General features: G+C 41.0%; 1 protein-coding gene across 1 annotated transcript in view; it reads left to right on the top strand.

The window, feature by feature from the left end:
• Positions 1–807: 807 nt before the first annotated feature.
• Positions 808–24,940, top strand: part of LOC111233228 (glutamate receptor ionotropic, NMDA 2D-like) — a 136,286-nt gene continuing 112,153 nt past the window's right edge. Inside the window, exons 1-5 of the mRNA XM_022760993.1 lie at positions 808–1,063; positions 1,148–1,329; positions 3,636–3,773; positions 10,308–10,574; positions 18,582–18,769. Of these exons, the coding sequence (XP_022616714.1) occupies positions 808–1,063; positions 1,148–1,329; positions 3,636–3,773; positions 10,308–10,574; positions 18,582–18,769 (1,031 nt within the window). The remainder of the gene's footprint in view (positions 1,064–1,147; positions 1,330–3,635; positions 3,774–10,307; positions 10,575–18,581; positions 18,770–24,940) is intronic.

Below are 24,940 nucleotides of genomic sequence, written 5' to 3'. Positions count from 1 at the left end.
AGCCTTATTACCATGGTAACCAAACAGTTAAGATAGGATCTGCAGGTTAGGAGGTTTCTATAATATGGCCGCAGGTGCTTATAGGAGCTGGAATAAAACCTGAAAAACTTCAGATCCATCTTGTTTGTACAATATCATCAATTAAAGTACTAATCAGCAAGATCATCATTTTGATTTAGTCATCGCGTTTGGTGATAAACAGTAATCACTCCGGAGTTTTTTAACTGCACTTTGTCAAATCTTTATCTGTTAACTTTTTCTATTGTCCTGTTTAATCCTAAACGTCAGCAGTTTTTCATTATTAGGGATGTAAACAGTATTAAGAGTGTGTGGCGTCTGCTCGGCTGAAATCCTTTTTGTGTTTGCAGATTTACATGAAGTCTGAGGAGCAGCAATAAATGCAGGGATGAGTAGGTGTAGTGTGTGTGTGTGTGTGTGTGTGTGTGTGTCATTTATTTACATTGTTTACTGGAGAATAAATGGTTCATAAGGGCCACATAAATCAAATGTCCCACTCGAGATAACACGTGCTTGCATATGACGGAAGAAAACAGTGACTATTGAAGCTCTGCATATGGTAAGAGAAGACTTATGACCTCAGTATGATGACGCTGTTTCTCCTCTCTGTCTCCTCTCCAGCGTCTCCTCTCATCAGGTGAAGCACTGTGAGCCGCTGACCCTCCCCCCACCTCTCCTCCCTTCCTCCTCCCCCGCAGACGTCACCCACTGTCCCCAAATCCCTAAACCCTACCTGGTCTTACCTGTCAACCCCCATCCGACAGCTGCCACTGGCCCTCCCTTTACCCCATGGTGGCCCCAAGGCCCGCCCTCTCACTGCTATTGGCTGTCCTGGCCTGCACGGGGCCCGCACGCCCCTCGCCCCCCCTGCTGCTCCGGCCCCGGGAGAGAGAGAGGGACTCGGGTGGTGTCAACATCGCCGTGGTCCACTCGGGCTCCTCCCTGCTCCCGGAGACGGCGGTGGTGGGAGGTGCGGGGGTCGGCGAGCCAGGGCCAGGGATGGGGCCCGGTGTGGGAAATGGTCCGGGAGGAGGTGGAGGTGGAGGTGGAGGAGGTGGAGGTGGAGGAGGAGGAGGAGGAGGAGGAGGAAGGGGAGTAACGGGAGTAACGGATACAGCTTCGTTGGCAGGAGCAGCTGCAATGGCTTCGTTTTCCTCCTCCTCATCATCCCTGTCCCTGGCGGCGCTCGTGGGGGAGACGGTGATGACACCGTCAGGCCAGGCCAACGTCATCTACCTGGCTGTGAATGAGAGCAGCCCGGGCAGCCTTCTACTGCAGCTGTGTGAGCTGCTGGCCACCACACCACTACAGGTAGACCTACAGCACATACGTGACACACCTGTGATATGAAGTCCTCAGAGTCCTCCACAGTTTAGACAATGTTCCACAGATGTTCTTGAACAATATAACATTTGCAAAGGTAGATGAAAAACTAATATCCCCTTCACCCATAACACACTTTACGAAACAGACAGGAGGAGTGGTTAAGGTACAATGTCTTCTGAAGGCCTGACTGCACCTAAAGTAGGAATTAATACAATGGTATAGCTTGACTTTGACATGTGTCAACCCACAATGTGGCTTACATAATTAGCAATAGCACATTATATGATAACGGTTGTGTGTTCCCCTCACTGGTCCTCTGTTCGCCGCCTAGTTTGAGTAATTCTTTTCCACAAAGTTTCAAAATTTCCAAAGACTTTTAAATACCAGCTATCACTTAACATCTTCTCTCGTAAAGTTCTGCCACAGATGGGTCTTCACAAGACAACATTACCAAATGTTCTATTTGGTAACGCTATTTGTAAGTTTTTGCTCAGGTTAGCATTAACAGCTGTTTACTTGCCAGTTCACAAGATACGTTGTGAGTGTAGCGTCAAACTTTTCACTCCTTTACTCGCCAAAAGCTGTCCCCAGGAGTGGGAAGCAACCCTCTTGTTTTACTTCTATTCCTATTACTTCCATTCTTCCACTGAAGTTAGCATGCTAACCAGCCAGCCCTTGCTAGGTCGGACTGTCTCGGCTCTTTCCGATTCAGAGTCATCCGTAATGTCCAGGCCACGACTAAGTAGTGCTGCTCAGACGGCCTACTATAAGCTATTGCCAAGACTGGTAAGTAAACAGCTGTAAATGCTAACTTGTGTAGCAATAGCACAACTTAAAAACAACTCCTTTTAACCTGAAGATGTTACAGAGAAACTGGCCTTCCTCAAAAGTGTCTAGTTGGGAAACACGCACACTGACTCTGTCAGACCTTCAACATGTTGTCTACGTAGTTTTCTTGTTTGTTCCTTTGTTCATTAAGTTGTGTTTTACAGAAACCACAAACTCTCTGTTCATTCATTCATGTTCATTGTGTGAGTTTGCTCCATTTAATCATTCATTCACTCATTCATTCGTAGTATGACACTTGTGATGGGAGCAGATCTGAGTTTGCAACCTCATCTCTGAGAGCCGCTTGTGATCATACTGACAGAGGTAATACAGCACACTACATGTTATACTCATTCATCTATTCATTAATTCATCTGTAGAACTATACATTATGCATGTATTTGTCGAATCCATGTCTAGCTGTCTATCTCTCGATTTATTTTCATGTCGGAACAGTGAAGGGGTCTTGTTATAAACATCTTAGATCAAATATGATATTAACTCTTTTAAGTAACATTTGCTATCTTATTTCCAGGTCCTGTCTGTAGCTCCATTAGCATATCAAATGCTTCCCTGTGAGAATTGAGCTGTCAGCTGCACTTAGCTTCAATTTGCTTCCCTGAATCACTACAAGAAAACAAGCGTTCAGTCATCAAGCCGGCCTCATATCACCACAGCTCCTCGTCGTATCATTACATAAAGGAATGGCCAGAACGTCGTACATTTATCCTGAGTTCATTAACGCTGTTGACAGTTCTTTCTTGAAAGGTAATCACGGGGGGGGGAAAACAAAACGTGGTCACCAGAAAATTTGTGCAAAACACCGCTTCCTTTTGCAGCTGTAGTTCAGCATGTTTGCAGCAGCCACACCTGTTTGTAAGCCCAGCAGGAGCTTGAGGTCCCTCGCCCATAAGCCAGGAGCTTATCTGTTGTTTCTGTGGTGTGAAGCAGCTTAAGCTGTACAGGTACAACACACACTCTCCTCCTGACAGGATGCCAGTCCACTGCAGGGACTTAATTCCGATTTTATCTCTGTGAAAATTGATTGCCGAGCAGAGTAGCAAAGCAGTCCCATTTTTTTTTTTTTTTTTTTTTTTTTTTTTTTTTAAAAGCAGCGGTTCTTAAACTTTCTCCGGCGTGCCCCCCCCCCTTTACCACCACCACCACCACCACCACCACCACCACCACTACCTTCAGTTCATAATGTCTGTACTAGAATATGAGCCGTTATCTTGCATACGGTGAACAGCACATGGACTTACTCATTGTTCCAATATATTTTGCTCACTTGTTCAGCCTTTAATTTATTCTCAGGGTTTGGTGCATAAGAATAAAAGAAACGACAGCTTTGATGCATGAACGTCTGATGAGGAGCTTATGAAATTGTGTCTCAATGAGGGCTGATGTAACGTCTTTTGTCTGATGTGCTTTGTTTCGTTGTGCAACCTTTGTTCTACTTCCAGGGTTTGGTGTTTGAGGAGGAGAGACCACCGCCGCCAAACCGCGCCCCTCTGGCTCCGATGCTGGAGTTTGTCTCTGCCCAGACAGGGGTTCCCGTGGTTGCTGTCGGGGGAGGAGCCAGCCTGGGTCGAGAGCCACAGGTGAAAAAATGGATTACTTAAAGTTGCATCATCAACCTGTTTAATTTCATTTACACTATAAGCGAAGGCTGTCTGTGACTTAGCAGAGGAAACCCAGACTGTAAGAAATGATGAGTAAAGTGTCTGTAAAATCAACTCTTGGCCTCTGCAGACCTGTCTGAGGTGGGAATTCTGGGGATTCAGATTAGAAATCAGTGGTTAATTTGAAAGGTTACAGTTTAGCAATGGCTAACGCTGCTAGCCATTATGTGTGCTGTAGTCCATCATTGGTTGACGACTGTTTCTTAAGGGGCTGGTTCTTTATGAAAATTACATAATTGACTCTGCAAGTTAGTTTTTAATTTACACTTAATGATTTGTTTAATTTATAAATAATTAAGCATTCATTTTCAAACAAGAAATAGATCTAGGTCCTATGTGGAATAATACATTGCCTTCAAAATTACTCTGACTCTGGAGGCAGCACATGAAGCTGTAAACACAACATTAACATATTATCATAAATACATTACCGTGTATAGATTAGTTGCCTGTTTTTTAATATCTTTTTTTTTCTGCTTTATTTTATGGTGACAGTAGAGATAGACAGGAATATCATAATGACATCCATTTGTAGTCTTGTTTTTTGGCCACCTGATGAATGAAAGTCCAGTATTAACGCTCCTATTTGCTCTGTTTTGGTCTCCATCGACTCTTGAGGGTAGTATTTGGCTTTTCAGCTGCTAAATGCTCCACTAACTGGTTGCTAACTTTACTCTGTTTGCTGTTTTGGTGCTGCGAAGGCAGTAGCGTACGACGGGCTTATAACAGCTTTGTTGCCAAAAACAAACTGCCTGCTACGGTGATGAGAGCAGTGAGACATGAACCAGAAAGTTGCGGTCCATAAAACCAAGAGAAACAGCTCAAAAGAGATGTTGCTCTTCACAATAGAAATGTGAATTTCAACTCTGGATGTGACCAATTTCCTCCTGCCTGTGAGTAATGCAGATGTAACAGTCGCTGTCCGTAACAGGAGGCTGTCTCTCATAGTTCTGATACCAGAAAATGGAGCTGAGTGAATTTCTTCCAGACTGAAGTCGCTTGTAGGAACAAGTAATTTTCTAAATTCTAAGCATTTCAGGAAACATCCTGCTCCGACCTCATCATGAAGCAGTAATGAAGAAGAGGGAAGTAAAATTTTGTCAGAATTGCTCCAGTTCTGTCAGGGCTCCTAAAGTCATCAGCATCAGAATTGGTTTTCTTCACAGAGTAAAGAAAACATGCTGGTATATGACACTTTTACTGCGCACTCAGAGCATCCAGAGTACTACAGATGATACAACTAAGATGAGCTGTATTAGTAATTGCAATAAACATATTTTTTATATGTTTTTTCAACAGTAGTACTTATGTTGTGATCATTTTTGTTTGTTGGCTGGACCAGGACGGGAGTGTCTGTGGCAAAATTCACTATCTAATTGATCAAGCCTGTGTGTGTCACCTTGTTTTAAACGATGACTGCTTGCTCTTTGTGACCGACTAAATTAATGGGTGTCATCTCTCCAAGTGGGTAATTTGTGTGTGACAAAAGGTAATGTTTTGCTGACGGACATTAGTGATAAGACGATCAAGCTAACAAAGCGGTTTAGCCTGACAGGTGTGATATTTAATAAGTTGGCCAATTTGTTTTAAGTGGATCCCCTCGACAGTTTGATGTGGTTATTGTAATTTTACACAACTGTAACTTCAGCTACGGTCACAGGCGATGTTAACACACTCAGCTCGGCACTGAGCTGTCAGCACCAGAACATATCATTATCAAAAGCAGCTGTGTTTGTGGTGGGAGGTGAGTTGGCTTTGAAGTCGGATGAGGTGCAGAATTACTTTTGCTCTCGTTAGACTCAGTGAAGTCTCTTTGCTACATTTCTACAACTCTCTGTGCTGCTGCCTCTATCCTAAAATAAAAATGCTAAAGATAAGAAGATTTTAATGGAGAGAAACTGGTATTTTCATTGGTTGTTTTAAACCTCAAACAGGCTAGCACCAGTAAGCTAATTGCTAACATGAGTAGCAGAAAGAACATTGGCATTATGTTTTTAGTTGTCCGTAAGAATTTCTTCAAATCTGGCACGAACAATCACTTAGGCTCAAGGATGAACTGATTCAGTTTTGATGGCCAGTGGTCAAAAGGTCAAAAGTCAAGGTCACTGTGACCTCAAACAGTTTTGATCTTCTGAACGAAATATCTTGGGAACCCCTCGAGGGAATCCCTTCCAATTTGTCAAGAATGTCCATGTGAACGTGAAGGATGGACTGATTACATTGTGGTGGTCAAAGTTTAAAGGTCAAGGTCACTGTGACGTCACAAAACACGTTTTTGGCCTCCTGATATCTCCAGACCGCCTTTAGGGAATTTCTTCAGATTTGTCACAAATATTAATTTGGATATTCAAGGATGAACTGATTCGAATTTGGTGGACAAAGGTCGAAAGGTCAAAGGTCAAGGTCATGGTGACCTCACATTTTTGGTCATTACTTACAAATTCATACGCTATTATGACACAATTTAACACAAGTGTCTAATGTTAATTTCTATATTTCCTGCAACCTGGCTGGTTGGTGGAAGTTAACAATTGCAAGGTGGTAATTCTAGTTTTCATTCAGTTATGTTCTTGGAAGGTTGCTGTACCTCACTGGCTCATGTTAAAAGCTACACGTTAGCTTGAATTTTAAAAAGACAGCTGGACTAACTAGTAGCTAATTTAGCATAAATAGACTCCTAGCAGAGTACTAGGGTTGAGTCTGTCTCCTGCCTTTCCCTCTGAGATTGACTTAATTTGTTACTTAGTTAGAAAAGCTACGGTTCTTTGACCTTGCCCATGGGGGGATTTTTGCCTCCAGAGTAATCTCTGCTTTTGAGAAATATTTGTATAACTAAACTCTAATCAGGTCTTAATTGCCTTTGGGAAACTGAGTGATGCATGTTTCCTGATACACACCAAGAATCAATCAACCTTGTGCCAACAGTGCTTCTAAAACTGTGACTTGGGACACAACATCAGTCATTCATTCTTTCTGGTGAGTGCTCACTTGACATGAGTGCTGTTTTTTTTTTTTTTTTAAATTTTTTTTTATTTTAGCTCCAGCTTCCAGAGGGACGCTAAAAGTTTGTTTTATCTTTCACGCTGCCGCCACCACCACGAGGAACCCTCCCAGCATGCTCCACTCTCAGCTGAGTTACAGATAAGCTTACATCATAACTCTGATGCAGGTTTTGAAATTTGACCTAGTTCGCTGGAGCATAACCTGAGGTGAGCCCTGTCGACACGGGAAGGCGGCGTGATATTCCCTGAAGTTCCCTCTTTGATCATCTACATATACACACAGATGCAGAGTCTTGATGATTAATTTAAATACTCGTTCTTTGTTTTCTGCTCGGAAAGAGATAAATAATTAATTGTCAACAACACTGCTTAAGACTTTGGACAGTGTCAAAAAAGCAAATGCACAGACATATTCTCACTGTATGTCAGTGTTACAGCTCACATTCATTCCAGCGCTCAACCTACACGGATTTCTCCATCCCGATTCTTTATTCTAGTTACAATAGAGGAAAAAAAAAAAAGCCAATAGAGATGAAGTCCTCTTTCAGCCAGCAAGTGACTCATCTATCCAGATTAAATGTGACCGGAGCAGCAGGGAGAAAGTATATCATTGTTTCTTTCATTGACACTGAAATCCTCATTCACATGCCAAGGACTTTTTTGATGGAGAGACTGTGTTTTTTTTTCCTCTGAAAGAAAAGAGCTGACGTGGATGAGAACAGCACTAAATAGCATAGATGGCTACTGTATGGACACAATTGCACTTTTACATAACTGGGAGACTTAACAGTATGAGTTCACCTGTCCATGATCTTTAAATTACAATTCATGAAAAGCAGTGTGCAATTAATACGTGAATACCAAGTGCTCAGAGCCAGTGCAGGAAATCATGTACGTAAGATGAAAGAAAGAAAGATAATTCATTCTCAAGATTTCCAAATAAGAAAATGTCATGTTTTGTTGCAGCCCTGTTATCCTGTTATTGAGGTGCTGGTCACTGTGAAATGCAGATGTGTGATTTGATTGCTTGTTGATCTGCTCTTAATATTACAACCTACAAGCTGAGGATCATGTGACTGAAAAAGGATGAGGCGTCAGTACGCTACTTCTCTGTAGCCTTACAAGCTTGTCTGCCTGTTTTTAGAGGTCAATGGTAAAGTAGCTCATAGCATGAATGTCTTGCTGCAATTTTGATTCAGTCAAATTGTGATTCAAACATGTTATGAAAGAAATTGAAGAACTGTAGCAAGCAGCTACCCTTCAAAATGTGCCATTATATCCGTTGTGAATAGTCATGTGAACTTCTAGTTCATCAGATTTTGAAAACTACATTATCCCGTCATTATAAACTACATTTTGATTACTGTATTATTGCAGAGCTTTTTCTCAAGTTCACCCAGTAAAAGACTTCCACTAGCTCTATTCAGACTGTCTGGCTGGAGAAATTTCAATCCATTTTATAAAGAGACTCAACTCAGTACAACTGTAGTAAAATATATAATTTTCAGTGAGGCATTTTTATTTATTCAAACAAAAACATTGTTAAACACACAGTCACTCTGTCTACTAGATACATTTGTAATAATAACTCACAGAGCCATCAGCTGGTCAGTCGTCAACCGTAAACATGCTAACAGATTAGCCTGCTGGTGGTAGTGCAAACTCGGCTATTCTGAAGTCTGCTCGCCTTTCACATAGTCTCACACAGCTGTAAAAATTGCTGTGGTTGGGGTTAAGGGTTAGGGGTTAGGTTATGATATGGTTAGTTGTAGCAGAGATGACTGGTTGGGTTAGGGCAAGGTTGCAGTCAGGTTAAAGAGCTGGGAGGGACGGCTGGTTTGGGTGAGGGCTCAGATTTTAGAGCGATTTCAAGGTGATTCACCTTGTACAAAGTACTTTAAACCTGTGAGCAGATGTTTGTTAATGATCTTTGTTAGCTGGTTGTGTTACGACCCGGCCTCGGGGAAACCCTGGCGCAACATGAATACTGAGAGACTCCCCTCTTCCCAGCTCCCAGGAACCACCAGCCACAAGGAATTACAGCCCATTAGGGTTTTTATTCAAGATCTCTTTCTCTTCAGGTTGGGCTAACAGCAAAATAACAAACAGAAGTAACTAAGACTAAGGAACCTAAACTTACCTACTCAAACAAAAGAGGAACAAAAAAACAAGCCACTGACTTAACTCCTAATCTAACAAAAACAGGAGAAAATTGGGTTAAACAAAATTGCTACCCACCCCTACGGCACCTGGGCTGACATTTCACATAAACAACTATATACAATATCAGAACATGTTGGCTGGCAGGCTGGTTGGAAGTGGAAGAGATGAGCCCCTGCAGAAGCTGGAAGAAGCCGGCCTTAAAACTGCAAGCCTGGAGGCTGGCACCAATCAGCTCCCTGGAACAACCTACAAACTCACACAGTCAATCATTCAATCAGTCCCTGCACACCTACATCCCAACACACACACACATACACACACACCTACACACACACACACACACACACACACACATACACACACACACACACACACATACACACACACACACACCAGCAGGAACCCTAGAGAGAAAGAGAGATATCCACAACACCAGCACAACATTAAAGCACACACAAATTACACATCAGAAAAGTGCTACAAATGACCTCTGGGTCATAACAGGTGGAAACATGTGAAAAGAGTGTGTGTTTCGTACTTATATATTTGGTTTGGAGGGTTTCTAGCTAGCTATGTTGGCGCTTTAGCTAGCTAACCTCTTGTTCCTTCTGTTAAATATAGCCATTTTTTACAACACTGTTGTTAGCATTTATTTACCGAAAACAATCATGGTTTTGCGGGAAGGTCTGACTGTTTATTTAATTCAGTTCATGTGGCAATTCAAACAGTAAATGGTAAAAAACATTTTATATAGTATACAACTTCATGTTGAAGTACTGGTTAATGAGATAAGTTAGTTTCCTGGTCTTGGGACTGTGAAATTGCTTTAGTTTTGTTCATATTTTGCAGCTGATAATCAGCACAGACCGAGTTAAGGTGAGAGTCCACACCCTATTGCCCTCTGTTTAACGGTTGTGTGTCTAACTCTTGTGCTGGAGTTGGGACTTTCAGTCCCATCATGCAAGAAATTTAGGATTTTTTACAACCTTAAAGGAAAACTATGCGTTATTAGTACTTGGGTTTTATTTTTGTTGCCCTGACTCACTGATTGTATCGGTTATGGTAACACTGAACCCACTAAAGCAATTGCTAAAATCTCGATATGCAACATAGCTCCAACGAGGCAACAAACATGAGTCAGAGATGGTAACAGTGATTTGTTATCAGCCTTACTTGTGGTTCATCTTTGTTGATATTTTATAAACTGTAACATATATTTAGAGGCAACATCTACCTACCTGAATATCCAAATGTCCTCACGGCTTCATCTCTGCGTCCTTCTTTTCAGGAGAGCGGCTCCATCTACCTCCAGTTCACCTGCTCCACTTCGCTCCAGCTCGAGGTCATCTTCGAGGTGCTTGAAGAGTACGACTGGACTGCCTTCTCCGTGGTGACCACCCGTCACCACGGCTACGAGGACTTCCTGGCCATGGTGGAGGGTATGACGGACGGTTCGTTCATCGGCTGGGAGAAGAAGAGCGTGGTGATTCTCAACGTGACGGACGACCCCGGTGGGGCGCGAACCAAACGGCTGCTCAAAGACAATGAAGCACAGGTGAGTCAGGAAAATACACATTAACTGCCATTTCTGACTGACCACCAGAGTCAAGGGGCAAAAATACTTTCTCATATATCAAGTCTAATAATTGCAATTTTCTCAAAACTGCAATATTCAATATTTAACCTGTGAAATCAGTGTTTCTATATAACTCCTGTCGCTCATCCATATGAGCTGTCTATCTTGAAATGACTTGCCTGAGGCTCAGGTAGCCGACATCTGTAACTGCTCCACAAGCCTTGAAGAAACAGACGGTGAATGCAGCCAGTCTCTCGTTTAAAAAAAAAAAAAAAAAAAGGTCATTGTGACCTCCTGCTATCAGCTGCTAGCTTTAACTTGAAAGTCTAACATCTTTAAAAGTCCACTTTAGTTCGTCCAGAGGGTTTTATTATGTGCTCAAAAGATTATGACCGACACAACATCATAATCTGCAAAAACAAAATGTTCGACCACATGAATTGTCCACATGAAAAGCTTTTATTCAGGCCAGTGAGAGGACGTTAATGAAATACAAGAAGAAGTTGAATTAAACAAAAGATTATCATCTGTTATGTGTTTTTAAACAAAGCAGCAAAACCCTTCAAATGAAAATAAGTAATTGGAACTTGTTTTGCAAAGAAAGTAAAATCACACTGGAAGGATGACTACTGGAAGTCCTTGAACTAAATGTCATCAAATAAATGTCACAACAAAAGTTATCATATTTTTTCAGTCAAAAATCTGTTTATTTTCACATTTAAAGTTAATAGTTTTTATTAGAGACTTGAACAAAAATAAATGTATTTGGAAATGCACTTGAAATGCTCCCTCAGCCTCTAAACCTCTGTGTTATCAGGGGCTGATGAATTAGGTTCATCTTATTGAGCATCTAAACTGACCAAGCTTGATATTAGCAAGTAAGTTTTTGTGTTGTACTGTTCAGTGAGTTGGTTTGGTAGTAGAGCTGCAATAATAAGTCAATTTAATCAATTAGTTAATTGAATGGTTTACGTCAATTTTCAAAAAAAAATGCCAAAAAATCTGCTGGTTTCAGCTTCTCAAATGTACAAATTTGTTGCTTTTGCTTTTTCTTACATTGTAATAAATTAAATATCTGTGGCTTTAGACTGTTGTTTGGACAAAACAAGACATTTGATATTATCAGTTATTCTATTCTATCAATTGTGATAGGGATTTTTCACATTTGTGTTCTGTAGACAGAACAATGAATTGATTAATTGCAAAAAGAATGAATAACAGTTGCAGTTACCTTGTCAAGGTCTGACACGGTGCATGCACTTTATACAAATATATCAGTCCACATGAAATTAAACAATGATGTTCTGATGCACAGATGTGTCGAGATCATGAAACAAAATAAATATTGAATATGAGTTTCTCCCTGACAGAGTTCGCCTCTGTTTGCTGTAGCAAGAAAACAAAGCCGCAGGCTTACAGTTAAAACCTTATTTAGGGGAGGTTGACTGAGGACACACTATTCATTTACACCAACTTCCTGGGGGACCACTTACACACACACACCATCAAACTCACCTGCGGGAGCTTTGTAGTACAACATCAGCGTTATCGGTTGTATCTCTGCCCCGAGCTCCTCTCCTGAAACATTGAGCTTGTGGTATTTTCTGAGGGACAGAGTCACAAACACTGCGTTCAATTTGAGGGCTCATATATACAGATATGCTGTACATGAACACTGTATGTGTGTATATATAAAAGTCTGAGACCATTTCCCCATTCAATTGAACTCCCATGTCCAAGTGGTCACAGACTTTCGGACCCCACTGTACATGTATATGTTCTTTTCTGGCACATCCAAGCCTCCGGTTATAAACTCAGCTTTTCTGAGAGGTGCTTACATGTCAGCAATAGTTTTCAAAAAGTGACCAATTACAGAAGAGGAGCAAAGAGTTGAAAGGTTATTGACATTGTTGTTTCCAATGGCAACAAACCGACGAAAAATAAAGAAATTACCATGAATAGACGGAAAGAATACATCCAGGTCAGTGTGTAGACTTTTAATATTCATCTGTGTCCCTGGTGTAGCACAGTGCTAGCTACACAGCCAGTGTCTCCAGCTACACATTATAAAGCTCTGGGATCTTGGTTAGCAGACTTAAAGTAAAATTGAGTTCAGAAATCAGACTGTTCAGTGATCTATTGCCGGGAAACTTTTTCCAACCTTTTGACAACATAAAAGGTTAGAAATGAAAATACTCTTTTTTCTGCACCATTGCTGTAGAGAAACAACATAGTGCAGAGGAAATGGACAGTAAAACCAAAATGGACGTCATCTGAGGTGACCTTAGCCACGGTCTAACACATCTGATAGGGAGGAAGGAGATTCTGGGCGCCACGGGATCTTTCCCACTTCCTTCTTCTCCCCAACCCTCGTCTTTGTACGCGAGCAATATCTCCTCCGTCTCTCTGTTTCACACCGCAGCATTCATTCCTTTCTCACATCATTTTGCCGTTTGCAGCATAAATGACCTTTGTCAAAATGAAGTCCATGAAAGGGAGAGAGAGAGAGAGAGAGAGAAAGAAAGAAAGAGAGCTGGGGGGGGTGGACCAAAAGTAAAAGGGCTACAGTGAACATGATGTAATGTAATGAAAGTGATATGAAATGTTGAATAGTGAAGGTGTGAATCTTCTCTCTGCGGGGCTTTAGATGTGGAGATGTGCATGTGTAGATGAAGTTTTTTTTTTTTTTTTTTTTGACAAGTTTGTGCAAGTGCATTTTTAAAATTTCAAGAGTTAAAGTTTCAAGAAGCATGTTGCTTATTAATAGTTCTGATGGTAATTATGTGAATGAGGAATGTTTTATCACCAATGGCAATATTAATTATGGAAAAATACTGTGAAATTAAATTGATTGTTGGGGTTATTTGAGGTTGTCTATAGTCAGTGTATTATCTGCAGTACATTCAGATCAGTGCATTGCCAGTTTGGAGAAGCTGCTGCTGTGAAAGGAGTCTGTACAAAGAAATGTTTTAGCCACTTCAAAAGAATACCCACAGAAAAAAAAACTAATATAAATGCATGCTTTTATTTTGAATATTTTCACCGTAGAACTACGCACAAGCACTGTATCACGCCGCAGATCAGCTGTTTGAGTCAGACAGAGCTGCGGTTGTGCGTAGGAATACGGCTGAGAAGATGTAGTTCCAAAGGAAAGGGCTGTTTCATGGCAAGATAAAGTGGTGAAAATATTCAAAATATAGTGTACATTTCAACTGACATTCGTTTTTTTCTGGGGGAACTTCTTTAAGTGGCTAAAATAAGTATTTTTGCTGACCCTGTCCTCAGCAGCTCATCCCTTCATCGCTTCTGTGTCAGAGCTCCTGCTGCTTCTATAAACTGGCAGCGCACTGATCTGAATACTGACTATAGATAAGTACCTCACACAACCCCAACTCAAATAACCTGAACTATCATTTTAGTGTCAAATTGACATTGAATGATGATGTTCTGTGTGAGTCCTTGACCTCCATTCAGACTCTATCTGTAATAGACGTTCTCTATAATACAAAGAACACGTACTGTGGTACTTCAAACTACCTTAATATGCTGGTGCTAAAATTCATTTCTCAGCTGAGGTCTAGACGACCGCAGTGGATGCTGAAGTATTATTAAATGCCCCCGACTAAAATATCCACTTCCACACCAACAATAGTAAACAATGGTCTGGGATTCACAGGGCAAGTTTTTTTTGGAAAGTCTTAGAGGATGCATTATTTTTTTATTCACTGAGATGTTGCCCGCTGGGTCTCCAGGGTCAATATTATCCATCTAAATGTGGTATTTTCTACAGCAGTATATTAGCACATGTCCTTGGCAAAAAAAAGAGCTTATTGCTTCTTTATTTGCCTTCCCGCCTTAAAGGCCAGTGTGTTTTGGAAGCAGCCTCTGTGTAAGTGTGTGGGTACATCTCATTTGCCTTACGTTCTGTCTCCTCACCCCTTGATTCTTGGGCGACCCGGCAATCGATCCGGTCTGTCACTGTATAACAGAGTACGTTCTAATGCTCCTCGATCTGCTTTTGGAAGAGCGGAGATCAATGAGCGAGGAAGCTTGAGTGAGGAAATACCAGAGCAGCCTATATGCAGAAGCCTGTTATCGGATCCACACACACACACACACACACACACAGCTTTACTGTAAGTCCGTCAGCGAGAGGACGCACCGGCATCGGGCTGCTTTGAAGCTGCATCGCCAAAACACAGCAGTTTACACCTGTGCGGACAGTTAAATATTATTCCGTTTTTTTTTTTTGTTGTTGTTTTTTCTGAATGAAACTATTGATATCAGCTATCATTACATAATTTGGCTGCTAAATTATTTCCACACATTGAGAAAATCTGATTATTAAAATAAAAATAAAATACACCAGTGTTCACTGATCTGTATAGTACCTTACATTACCCATGCAAATACAGCTCCAAAAAAAGGACGACATGTCGTCCCAATTTGCATCTCAATTGGCAAAGTTCACGCACTACGTCGCTGAGTAAGCTGTGTACACTGTGTACACTGTGTACTGCATGTGAGTGTACTGACTGAACTATCCGATTTGAGCATGTTCTGTTTGGGTCCTGTTGAACTCAGTCAAACCGTAGAGTAGCTTTAGCCAGAGTAAGCCAGAAAACGTTATTATAGATTTGGTTTGGATTGGTTTTTCTTCAGGTTTTCTACCAATGAACTTTGCTGTGAATTGTCCTCCATTGTTCTACAGTGTATGATACTGGCTGGTCATTATTGTGTAGCGGTCACACCTTGAAACTGGCCTGTTCTGAAATGCTGCTAACAGGGTTAGACGCCAATTTCTGCACAATCCTCTCACGATGCTCTGCGCTTTGGAAAGCCTAAGGGCACTGTTTCACAATGTACCTATAGTAGCAGCATTACGGGGCAGGTTTATTACTGAATGGTATTCGTGGACTGGATACAGTACACACTGTTGATGTTGGAATCATCGATTGAATTTGGTTCAGTCTCGTCTTTGCTGTGATGCGAGTATGAATTCAGTCAGAGAAGTGTGTCTGAGTCAGTTGAGACTTTCTCTCTCTGCTCTCTCTATCGCTCCATCTCTCTCTCTCTCTCTCCCCCTCTCATCGTACATTAACACATCTCACAAACTGACGGTATCTGGATGCAAACAGCCTGTATTTCATTAACATCTGAAATTAGAATTAGCCTCCAGTGCCCCCGAAGAATTCCGCTGCCCCTCGCCGAACACAAGTCTGCCTCGCCGACCTGACAACCCTCTATTGCGGCTAATACAAAATAATTTATCTCATGTCTCTTCTATGCCAGAAATCTCTGAGGCACTGGGGAGGCTGTAGTGCTGCATGGGCCATTTATTTTACTTCAAAGCTCGCCTTCGCCAATTAACATACCGCAGGCATCAGCTGATGATCCGCATCTTGGTGTTGTGACTGGTAAGCAAGAGAGCCGGTGTGTACTCATCTGAATCGCTTAGGTTTATCGTTACAGGAGAACAAATGCACGATGAATCAAGGAGTGCAGCAACACAAACTAGTTGTGTAATGCTATTTTTTTTTTTTTTTTCATTCAGACTTTAATGTTAAAGAGTCGAGAGTAGTAGCTCCGACCATCTTCTGAGGCAGGTTCAGAGTTTAACATCCAACTTCACGGCTGAATTCTGCACTGAAATGCAGATCAATCCGGACCGGACAGTGTATCATGGATATTGATTTGTGCTTTTCTGATGAAAGAATGAGTGAGCAACATTGTAAATATGATATATCTTATGTTTTGGATGATCTTGCTTTGGCGTATGATCTACTTTTCATATGGTCAGAAGGTTGGTTTTTTTTTTTTTTTTTTTTAAATTTCAAAAGAATTTCAAAAGAAAACAGCATTATGGGGGAAGAATAGCAGCGAGCGGATAAACATCCATAAGAAGCGTCAAAGCGGCCTAAAGATACAAATCACAAGTTACGGTCAGGATCTTCAGAATAAAACCTGAGAAGGAACGGGATGCAGTGTGGATTGTGATCCTACCCATATCGTCACATGATCTTTTGGCCGGACCGAACGAGCCTGCGGAGTGGAACAAATACCTCAGTCCGATATTAACTCTACTTTTAGCTCCGGTTTGGTCTCCAGTAACTCCTGAATTGAATACCTGGTTGTTTAAATGCTAAATGTTCCATACAGCTAGTTGCTAACTTCGGCCATCTTCATCTTGTTTGCTGCCTCCTGCTGTTGGAGCTGATGAGAGTGGAAAGACCAAAACAATGAGCTAAAAGATGCTAAAATGCCTCATAGAGCTGAGGGAGAACTTCAAAATTTAAATTACATCATTTAATGCATTGTTATTGTAAATATTTTGTGTAGCTTTAAGCTATATGATGGGCTGTCGAATGCATTAAGTTTTTGTCTTCAGTCATGTAGGTGTGTTTTGCAAAGTCGGTGTAAAAACATTCGCCCAAGATGTCTTTAAACAACAGCTGTCAGGGTTAAAAATGGAGCTGTTTCATTTTGAAATGAAAAATAACTACCTGTTGAAAACATGACACTGGGTCTAACAAAAATAATTAGTGACATTAAATTAAATTAAATCAGCTCCTGGTTCTTTGCTAAATGATGTATTTTTCACCACTTGATTGATTTGAGCCCGTGTATTGATGCGGTTTAGCTCTGTCGTGAGAAAACATAAAGATGCGGGGGGAATCTAAATGGAATGTGTTCTTCCAGAATGAGATGGCCAACATTTGAAAAATGAGACACCTGCGCTAACAAAGTGATTGATGGCATGAAATTATAACAAATTACGGCTCTTTCTGAAGGATGGCAGGAGGCAGGGAACCGAAAGCTCCTGCCTCCAAGGATGGGAGGAGGACTGGATCATCTTTATTTCAAACATGTAGAACGACAAACTTCAAGCTCATGAAATGCCAGCGATATATGTAAAGAGGTCTAAATATACCACGACTGCTCGGAGGATGTGATTGACAGGGTTTGAGCATGAGTGTGGACCCCTCGCCAACCCTGATCCGTTCTCCTGTCAGCTGAGTGGGAGGGATCGGCGTCATCTCGCCGCTCGCTCTGACGCGAGTAACGGTCGTGAATGCGCAGTGTGTGTGTGTGCGACAGGATCCGCACACCACACACGCACACACACACCCCTGCTGGCAGAGTGTGTCAGTAAAAGCATTTCACATTCTGCTTTTGACTAATTTCACTTTTATAACCTTGTCAATTTTCTTACAGAACTGTGGCGCAAATTTCCTCAAGTGCTTCCTCTGTGTAATCATCTGAAGTACCCTTAGCGTCAAATGCACGCACACACACACACACACACACACACACACACACACACACACACACACACACACACACACACACACACACACTGCAGCCTCTACTTTCACATTTTTTACTCTCACTTTGTCTTTTTAATCCAGCTCCCCCGTTCAGTTCCTCGTCTTTAATAATGTATGAAGTGGAAATACAAGCAGACCAAGTGATCAAGTGTAGCGCTCTGTGTAAAAAAAAAAAAAATAAAAAAAAAAATAAAAAGATGAGTATTAATGCATAAGTTCACCAAATGTATTGAAGGACAAATGAACCTAATCCATAAATGTAAAGGGAACATGAAAGGGCTTTATGGGAGCAAACAGCGAGGAACAAGGAGGATGAGAAATGGGATGGGAATTCACTATGTGCTTCTGTTTCTCTGCATCCATCCATCCTCCCTCTCTCCTGCCCCTCTGTCTCATCCTCTGTCACTTTCACTGTTTTCCTCCCTCCCTCTTTCCTCCCTTTCGTTTAATTGATTCATGTCTCACTCTCCCACTTGTTAAACTTACTCGCTCTATTCTTAATCCGTCAACTCTTTTTCCCGCTTCTTTAATCCCCCTGCTCTCCCCCATGTGTCCTTTTTCATTCCTCCTTCTGTATTTTCACCCTCTTTTTCTGCTAATTATCGCCTATCCTTATTTCATTCTTTAACTCCCTCCTCTTCTTATTCCCGTCCTCCAGGTCCGTCTGCTGTACTGCTCCCTGGAGGAGGCCGAGCTGGTTTTCCGCGCGGCCTGGGCGGCGGGTCAGGCCGGGCCCAGTCACATGTGGTTCGCCGTGGGACCGGCCCTGTCCGGTTTGGGCCTGGAGGGTTTGCCAAAGGCCTTGTTCGCCATCCGGCCGCAGGGATGGAGGGACGAGCCGCGCAGGTATGAGCAGGAGCTTTTGGAGGTATTAAGATGTGTTGCATGTAGTCGTTTTTTTTTTGGTCACTCATGGGGCTTAATGTACACGTACACGGGCTAGAACAGCACACGTTATAGCTGCTTTAATAAACAGAACAGGATGTGATGTCACTTAATTAAAACAAGTCTTTTGCTCAACGGTGGCCACAAGTGGCAACCGCAGGAAAAGTTTTAAAGTCAGTAAACCAAATGTTTAACTCTTACCTACACCCAAACATAACAAAAAGAATGGCGGAAAACACAGATAAATACTTTCCTTGTTTAGTGTGGGGCAAAGAACAAACACGTTTCGGCTAAAAGCCATCATCAGCATAATCAACAGTCTTGGATGTGACAATCTATACAGATAAGTGAGGTTTAAACAATTCAATTGGTCAATTGGAATTTAAACTTCACTTATCTCCACATTAAACAAGGAGAGTATTTATCCTTGAGTGCCCCCGTTCTCTTCTGTTTAGATTGCAACGACCGGCGCCTGATACATTGAGTATCCTGTGCATGCTGCTACTATATCTCCATTTACAATTGTGACCTGTATGGTTACATTATAAAGAAAGTGTAAATTGCATGTAATGGATCAGTAAGACGGTATTTGAAGGTGGTGTGATCGGATCAGAGTCTGTACATTCTTAAGAAGAAAGTTTACAAGTTGAAAGATCCGCTAACTCCACCTCTTCCTGCTAGCTTAACCAAGCATAACAAAAAGCTAAGAGCAGTACTTTCCTTCCTATTGCAGATTTCAGATAAACACTCAGAAACCAAATCCTGCAAGGTTCAATGGTGGGTCCAAGTGGGCGGGGTTTGGGGCATGGCTGAAGCCCTTTTTTAAGGCTCAAGTTCTGAATACGGACTCTGTGGACTGAGCGCTTTGATGCTTTCGCAGTATTAATATAGAACCTAAACCTGCTTTATAATCAAAGAAGGCATGGAAATCTACCTTTATACTATATGGGACCTTACCATATATAATTTGCACAGTGAAAAGAATCAAGATAATTGCCTACTAATACCAAAATGCAAAGGCTAATGATTAGATGTGATTATGCAGAGAACCTATCTAGATACAGATTGGACATTAAGTCAGTATTTTCCATCCTACAAGAATATTTATGTTCCATATTTGAGATAAAACTCTTAACTCAAGGTTCACGTTCTGAGCTATGCCCGAAGGTTTCGGCTGAATTCCACGGCCTCTTAGTTAGTGAACCTTGATTTTAGAAGTTTTATAACAGATATGTGTTTTCCAAGATGAAGAATTAATCTCTATGTTCAGTATTTATGTATCTGAAATTCACTAACATTAGGCACCAGGAGATGCTAATGTGATGAAGGCCAAGTACATCTGTAGCATCACAACCCAGGAGTGTAGTGAACTGACCGAGGGTGTGTTTGTTTTGTTTAAAAGGAACATTGTGTTATTTCTTCTTTTGAAAGTGACTTGGCCTTGATTTAGAAGTTGATGTATTTTTCGATTTTTGATGACATCATTCATTCTCATAAGATTTGTGGCTTTGTTCAGTAGAAAAAAAAAAAAAAAAAAAATTCTTATATTATTCCATTATATTTTCAGTGGTATTAAATCATTTTCCTAGCAGCACTGCAGATATAGAGTCAGTGAACCCTCATTTCTTCTCAAATAAAAAGTGAAAATGTCAAATCCACTTGAATGAGCACTTTGAAACTTTTGATGCTGCTCATTTGTAAAACTTTTTTAATGGTTCTTTACAGAACAAGAAACAGCCCTGCATCATTTTCTGGTGCTGTGTAACGTGTGCAGGTTATTGTTATTGCCGTTGCTGAAAACTTCAATTTTATAGTTTCTTTTCTTTTCTCTCAGTTGAATAGGGGGTTCACGTATTAAATGAGCTCTGCAGTTCTGAGCCTTGAAGCTGCTGAAAACCTTTATCATTTTAAAAATACATGAGCATCAGAGAGAAAATAAACATTCCCCCCATGTTTTGTTTTTTTTTTCCTGCAGCAACGCACAGAGGCACACGGTAAAATTTTACGACCACCTGGTCTGTCCATGATGTATTATCTGCTGCAGGGATGATCTGGTTTCACCCCAGGGATCATTAAATTTTCATCTAATCTAATCTAAGTAGACCGACCAAGTGAATCCAGGTGAAAGGTGCGATCCTTTATTGATTTTGACTATTAAATCCACCTCAGTCGTGAAAGCAGATGCAGCAGGAGGCCGGATATAAAGGATTTTTACACTTTATGGAGACGATTCAGTGATGCCTGGCTTTGTAAAAGAGATTCTGTTTTGCAGCAACAGCGTCAACCAAGACTTTGGGGGGTTGTATTACCCAGAGTAAAAACTGTGAAATAACTTTTCTATTTTCCTACAGAACACAGGCACCAAACTCATCAGTATACAGCTTTTTTCCTATTCCTATTCCTAAATTTGACTAGATGTATTTGAAGACACGAAGACACTGACATGTTATAACTATTTTTTTTATTTTTTTTTTATTTTTTACATCATCCCACATATCACTTTGGACACTGCCACATCACCCTCTGTTATCTACCTGTCGACCATGTTGCGTGCATTGAGATGCAGTATTCCTTCCAGTTTCCCAAGCAGCACTTTGAATGCATCTGGTTTCTATGTTTGTGAAGTTAGTGTCCATGCTGGAGGGAAAGCCCAAGTGAGCAGCACACTTGTCACTTCCAGGCAGGACTTCACAGTTCATTCTGAAACACAGAGGCTGGATGCTTAGATGGACGTGACCGACACAGAGGACCTGACAGGCAGGGTAAACCTCATCCCCTCATCCCCAATTGGAAAGGTTCAGCCTCACTCAGGTTCATTCAGACACTCCTGCACAGAGTCCAAATTTACTATCTTATCACCAGAAGGGAACAGTTACGAAAGAATTCCTGTACAACAGCAGTTCGTATAGACATGTGCATCTGATCAAAAAAAAGTCTAACAGTTTAAGAACCTCACAATCTTTCAGACCTTTTATAAGGTGATATTCATACGCTGGTTCTACATATATGAATAAACAGTAAGGGCAAAATGAAAATAAATACAAGACAAATACAAGTGGTGAATTTAGTCAGTCATGACGTTTAATAACATAATGACCAAGATGGCGACGGCAAAGCAGCCCGCTCTGAGCTTCAAAACTGGTCTTCAGAAAGATCATGGAGTCCATCTTTACATACTGTTTTGATCCGTACAGTAAAACCTTAACTTTTCTAAACTGGGATTTATGCCTGGCTTCATGTGGCGGGCTCTTGCAATTTTAGAGTTTAAACAACCTAAAACTTTATAGCTTGACAAAAAACACTTCAACACAAGGTCAAATTTCCTTGTTATATCTGAAGCTTTCAACTCAATCTTGCACCGTCCTCAGAGGATGGACTTGCTCATTCGTTTCATTTTTATCATGTGACCTACGTAGTGAATTTCTGTCATTCCCTACATAGATTATATCATATGATAATAACTTGAGCATCTCTGTGACAGATGAGCAACTCAATTTGCTGAAGAAGGGCCACAAGATGAGACTGAAAGCTTCCAAAACAATTCATTTGAATTTGTTATGTGAAGTTGTGATTTTCCCAGACTACGAATCAACTTTCAAATCCAGCTATTGTGGATATCAAAGATTCAAGTATAGAATATGTCTTTTGATGCTTATTCATCTTACTATTAATTGTACCTTTACTTTTTGATTTAGTGTTTCTTCTTCTACTTGAGTAAAAAAAAAAAATTCCACCGCTCCGTCATGCTATATTGTTTTTTATTACTATGGGCTGTTTAAAATGAAATGCCAGTTATCGAAGACAAATACTTGGTTAAAAACAACTCGGTCATGTGATATTTCCCGACTTAATGAGTTGATGAAGAGCGCCTGAATGCACCATTATGCAATTGACCAGTTCACAGTGGATTATTGGATACTGAGGAGTGCAAAGGCTACACCAGCTGTGTCCCTTACACTCCCGCCTCCTCTCGGTGGTATGTGTGTAATGTAGCTGCCTCTCACTCTCTTCCGCAGTGTGTTTTATGAAGGCTGCTGCTGATGGATTCCTCAGAGAGCCTTTTTAGACACTAAAAAATGATGTCTATGATTTGGACCAGTAGTTTTTGTGAACATATTAAAGAAACCGCACTCGCTGCGACAGGAACGGAGTCTTTACCCCCTGCACCGCTAAGCAGCTCTTTCAAGTCACATATGAAATTAAATTCAACCTCGTTAACTGATTCAACACATCATAACATGCAACTTCATTATTCTTGCGCCTGGAAAGCAGCATATTGTATAAATCATATGATCAGAACATGTAGCTTATCAGTAACATCACGACTTTCAAAGTTTCAGACGTGAACGCCCTGTTTCCTCTTCCTGAAGATGACGATGAATCAGTTCCTTGTGAAGAGGACAGAATTTGCGACAGCTCCAATTTATGCACAGAGCACTTTTGAACTTTTGAACTCTCTTCAACAGTCCTTCCTCACTTCATGTCCTGGCCCACCAGCTTGTTTGAAGTGGTAATGCCCTGAATTATGGAAGCAAGACTCCATTGAAATGCTTTATGAATTTGGGATCATTAGATAGAGCTTCCTGCCTTGCTGGAACCTTATCAGCAGGAACCTATTGTTGGTCTTAAATGTATATTTTACATAGTGCATCTTAGCATCATGTATAATAAGATGTGAGAAGTGTTTGGTGTTGTTTTTGCAGTGAATTACAAGTCAGAGTTGAGTTTACCGTCATATTAAAAAGCGGTGTCTTTTTAAATAGTCTCTTGCTCTGTAAAAAACCTCCTGCAGATCAAAGTCTGATCTATTATTAAACTGTCCTGAGACAGAGAGAGAGACAGTCTGCTAATATTTATTTATTGGAGCGAAGGATCCTTCAATACATTTCGAAACTGGATGTCGGATGTTGTACTGAAGTCGAGCCTGCACTAACTGATTGCCATGAGCTGGTTCAGTCATGCTTCATCATACTGTGGCTCATTCATCAGCTGCTCGGCTACCAGCTGACCAGTGACATCCATTCAGATTCATACATGTGTATGAGGTGGCCTTTAGAAGAGCTCCACTGATGCCTTAATGCCAACATCGTTTGCTGCTGCAGCTCCTGAACCAAACCACCAACCTCTCATTGTGTTAAAGCTTTTTGGATCCTTGGCCTGAATGGATCTAATATTCAGGTTTGTGTTTGTTAGAGAGGGGTCAGTTCTCCTTTAAAGAATCAGTGTTCTCTCTCTGATTCTTTCACTCCAGATCAATTTCTGCCAAATCTTACTGAATAAATATATATAGTTAGTTAGCTATTTATTGCACACGCACATACAAGTGCTAAACCCACACAGATGCCAAAAATACTGTTGCAGTGGTGAAGTATTTATCAGCCTAACTTTGTTAATGTACAGCATTATAAGGAAAACAAAGAAGGAAAACCAATTTAAAATCTGCCACAGATCTCCTCCCTAGGTTCTTTTTAATCTACCAGCCACAAAAACTCAACCAACATTTTACTAAAAGGTGCAGCACTTGGTCTTCACAACTAAATGCACATAGCAAACACAATCTTTTCTCTTAAGGTAAACCATTCAACTTGACTGTATTAACTTATTACTTATTTACATTTACCTGTGTTTTATTTGAAGTATTGATCCATAAGAAGATATATTTATGGTCTTAAATCTAAAAAAAACATCTTAATATAATTTTACTTCTCCTCTCATAGGCTTCTCTCTGGAGCTCTAGTAACAACAGGTTGGTGAGCCAATCAGAGGAGAGGCTCTGAGCCTCTCTTCTGATTGGCTGACTGTTTTCTGAGGGATTGAATAAAACAAAAATACAGCAGATTTCAGGTCAACAAATCAAATCCTGCAAGGTTGGTCCAGGTGCACTGGGCTTGGGGTGAGGCTTAGAGCAGTGACTGCTCTGTTGTGACATCATAAAGTTACAGAATTTCTGACAGCTCGTTTTAAGGCATGAATTCATGTTTCGGTTTCTGAATACAGGCTGTGTGCATTTCTCTGTGGACTGAGCTTTCACAGTATTAATATAGAACCTGGACCTGCTTTACAATCAAAGAAGACATGGACATCTACCTTTATACAATACGGAACCTTTTAAAGTGCCAACACATCTAAATC

Source organism: Seriola dumerili, unplaced genomic scaffold (genome assembly GCF_002260705.1).
Source record: "Seriola dumerili isolate Sdu_G_001 unplaced genomic scaffold, Sdu_1.0 BDQW01000381.1, whole genome shotgun sequence".
Taxonomy (NCBI): domain Eukaryota; kingdom Metazoa; phylum Chordata; class Actinopteri; order Carangiformes; family Carangidae; genus Seriola; species Seriola dumerili.
Note: the sequence above shows the minus strand (reverse complement) of the source record. Positions and strands in the feature narration are given on the sequence as shown.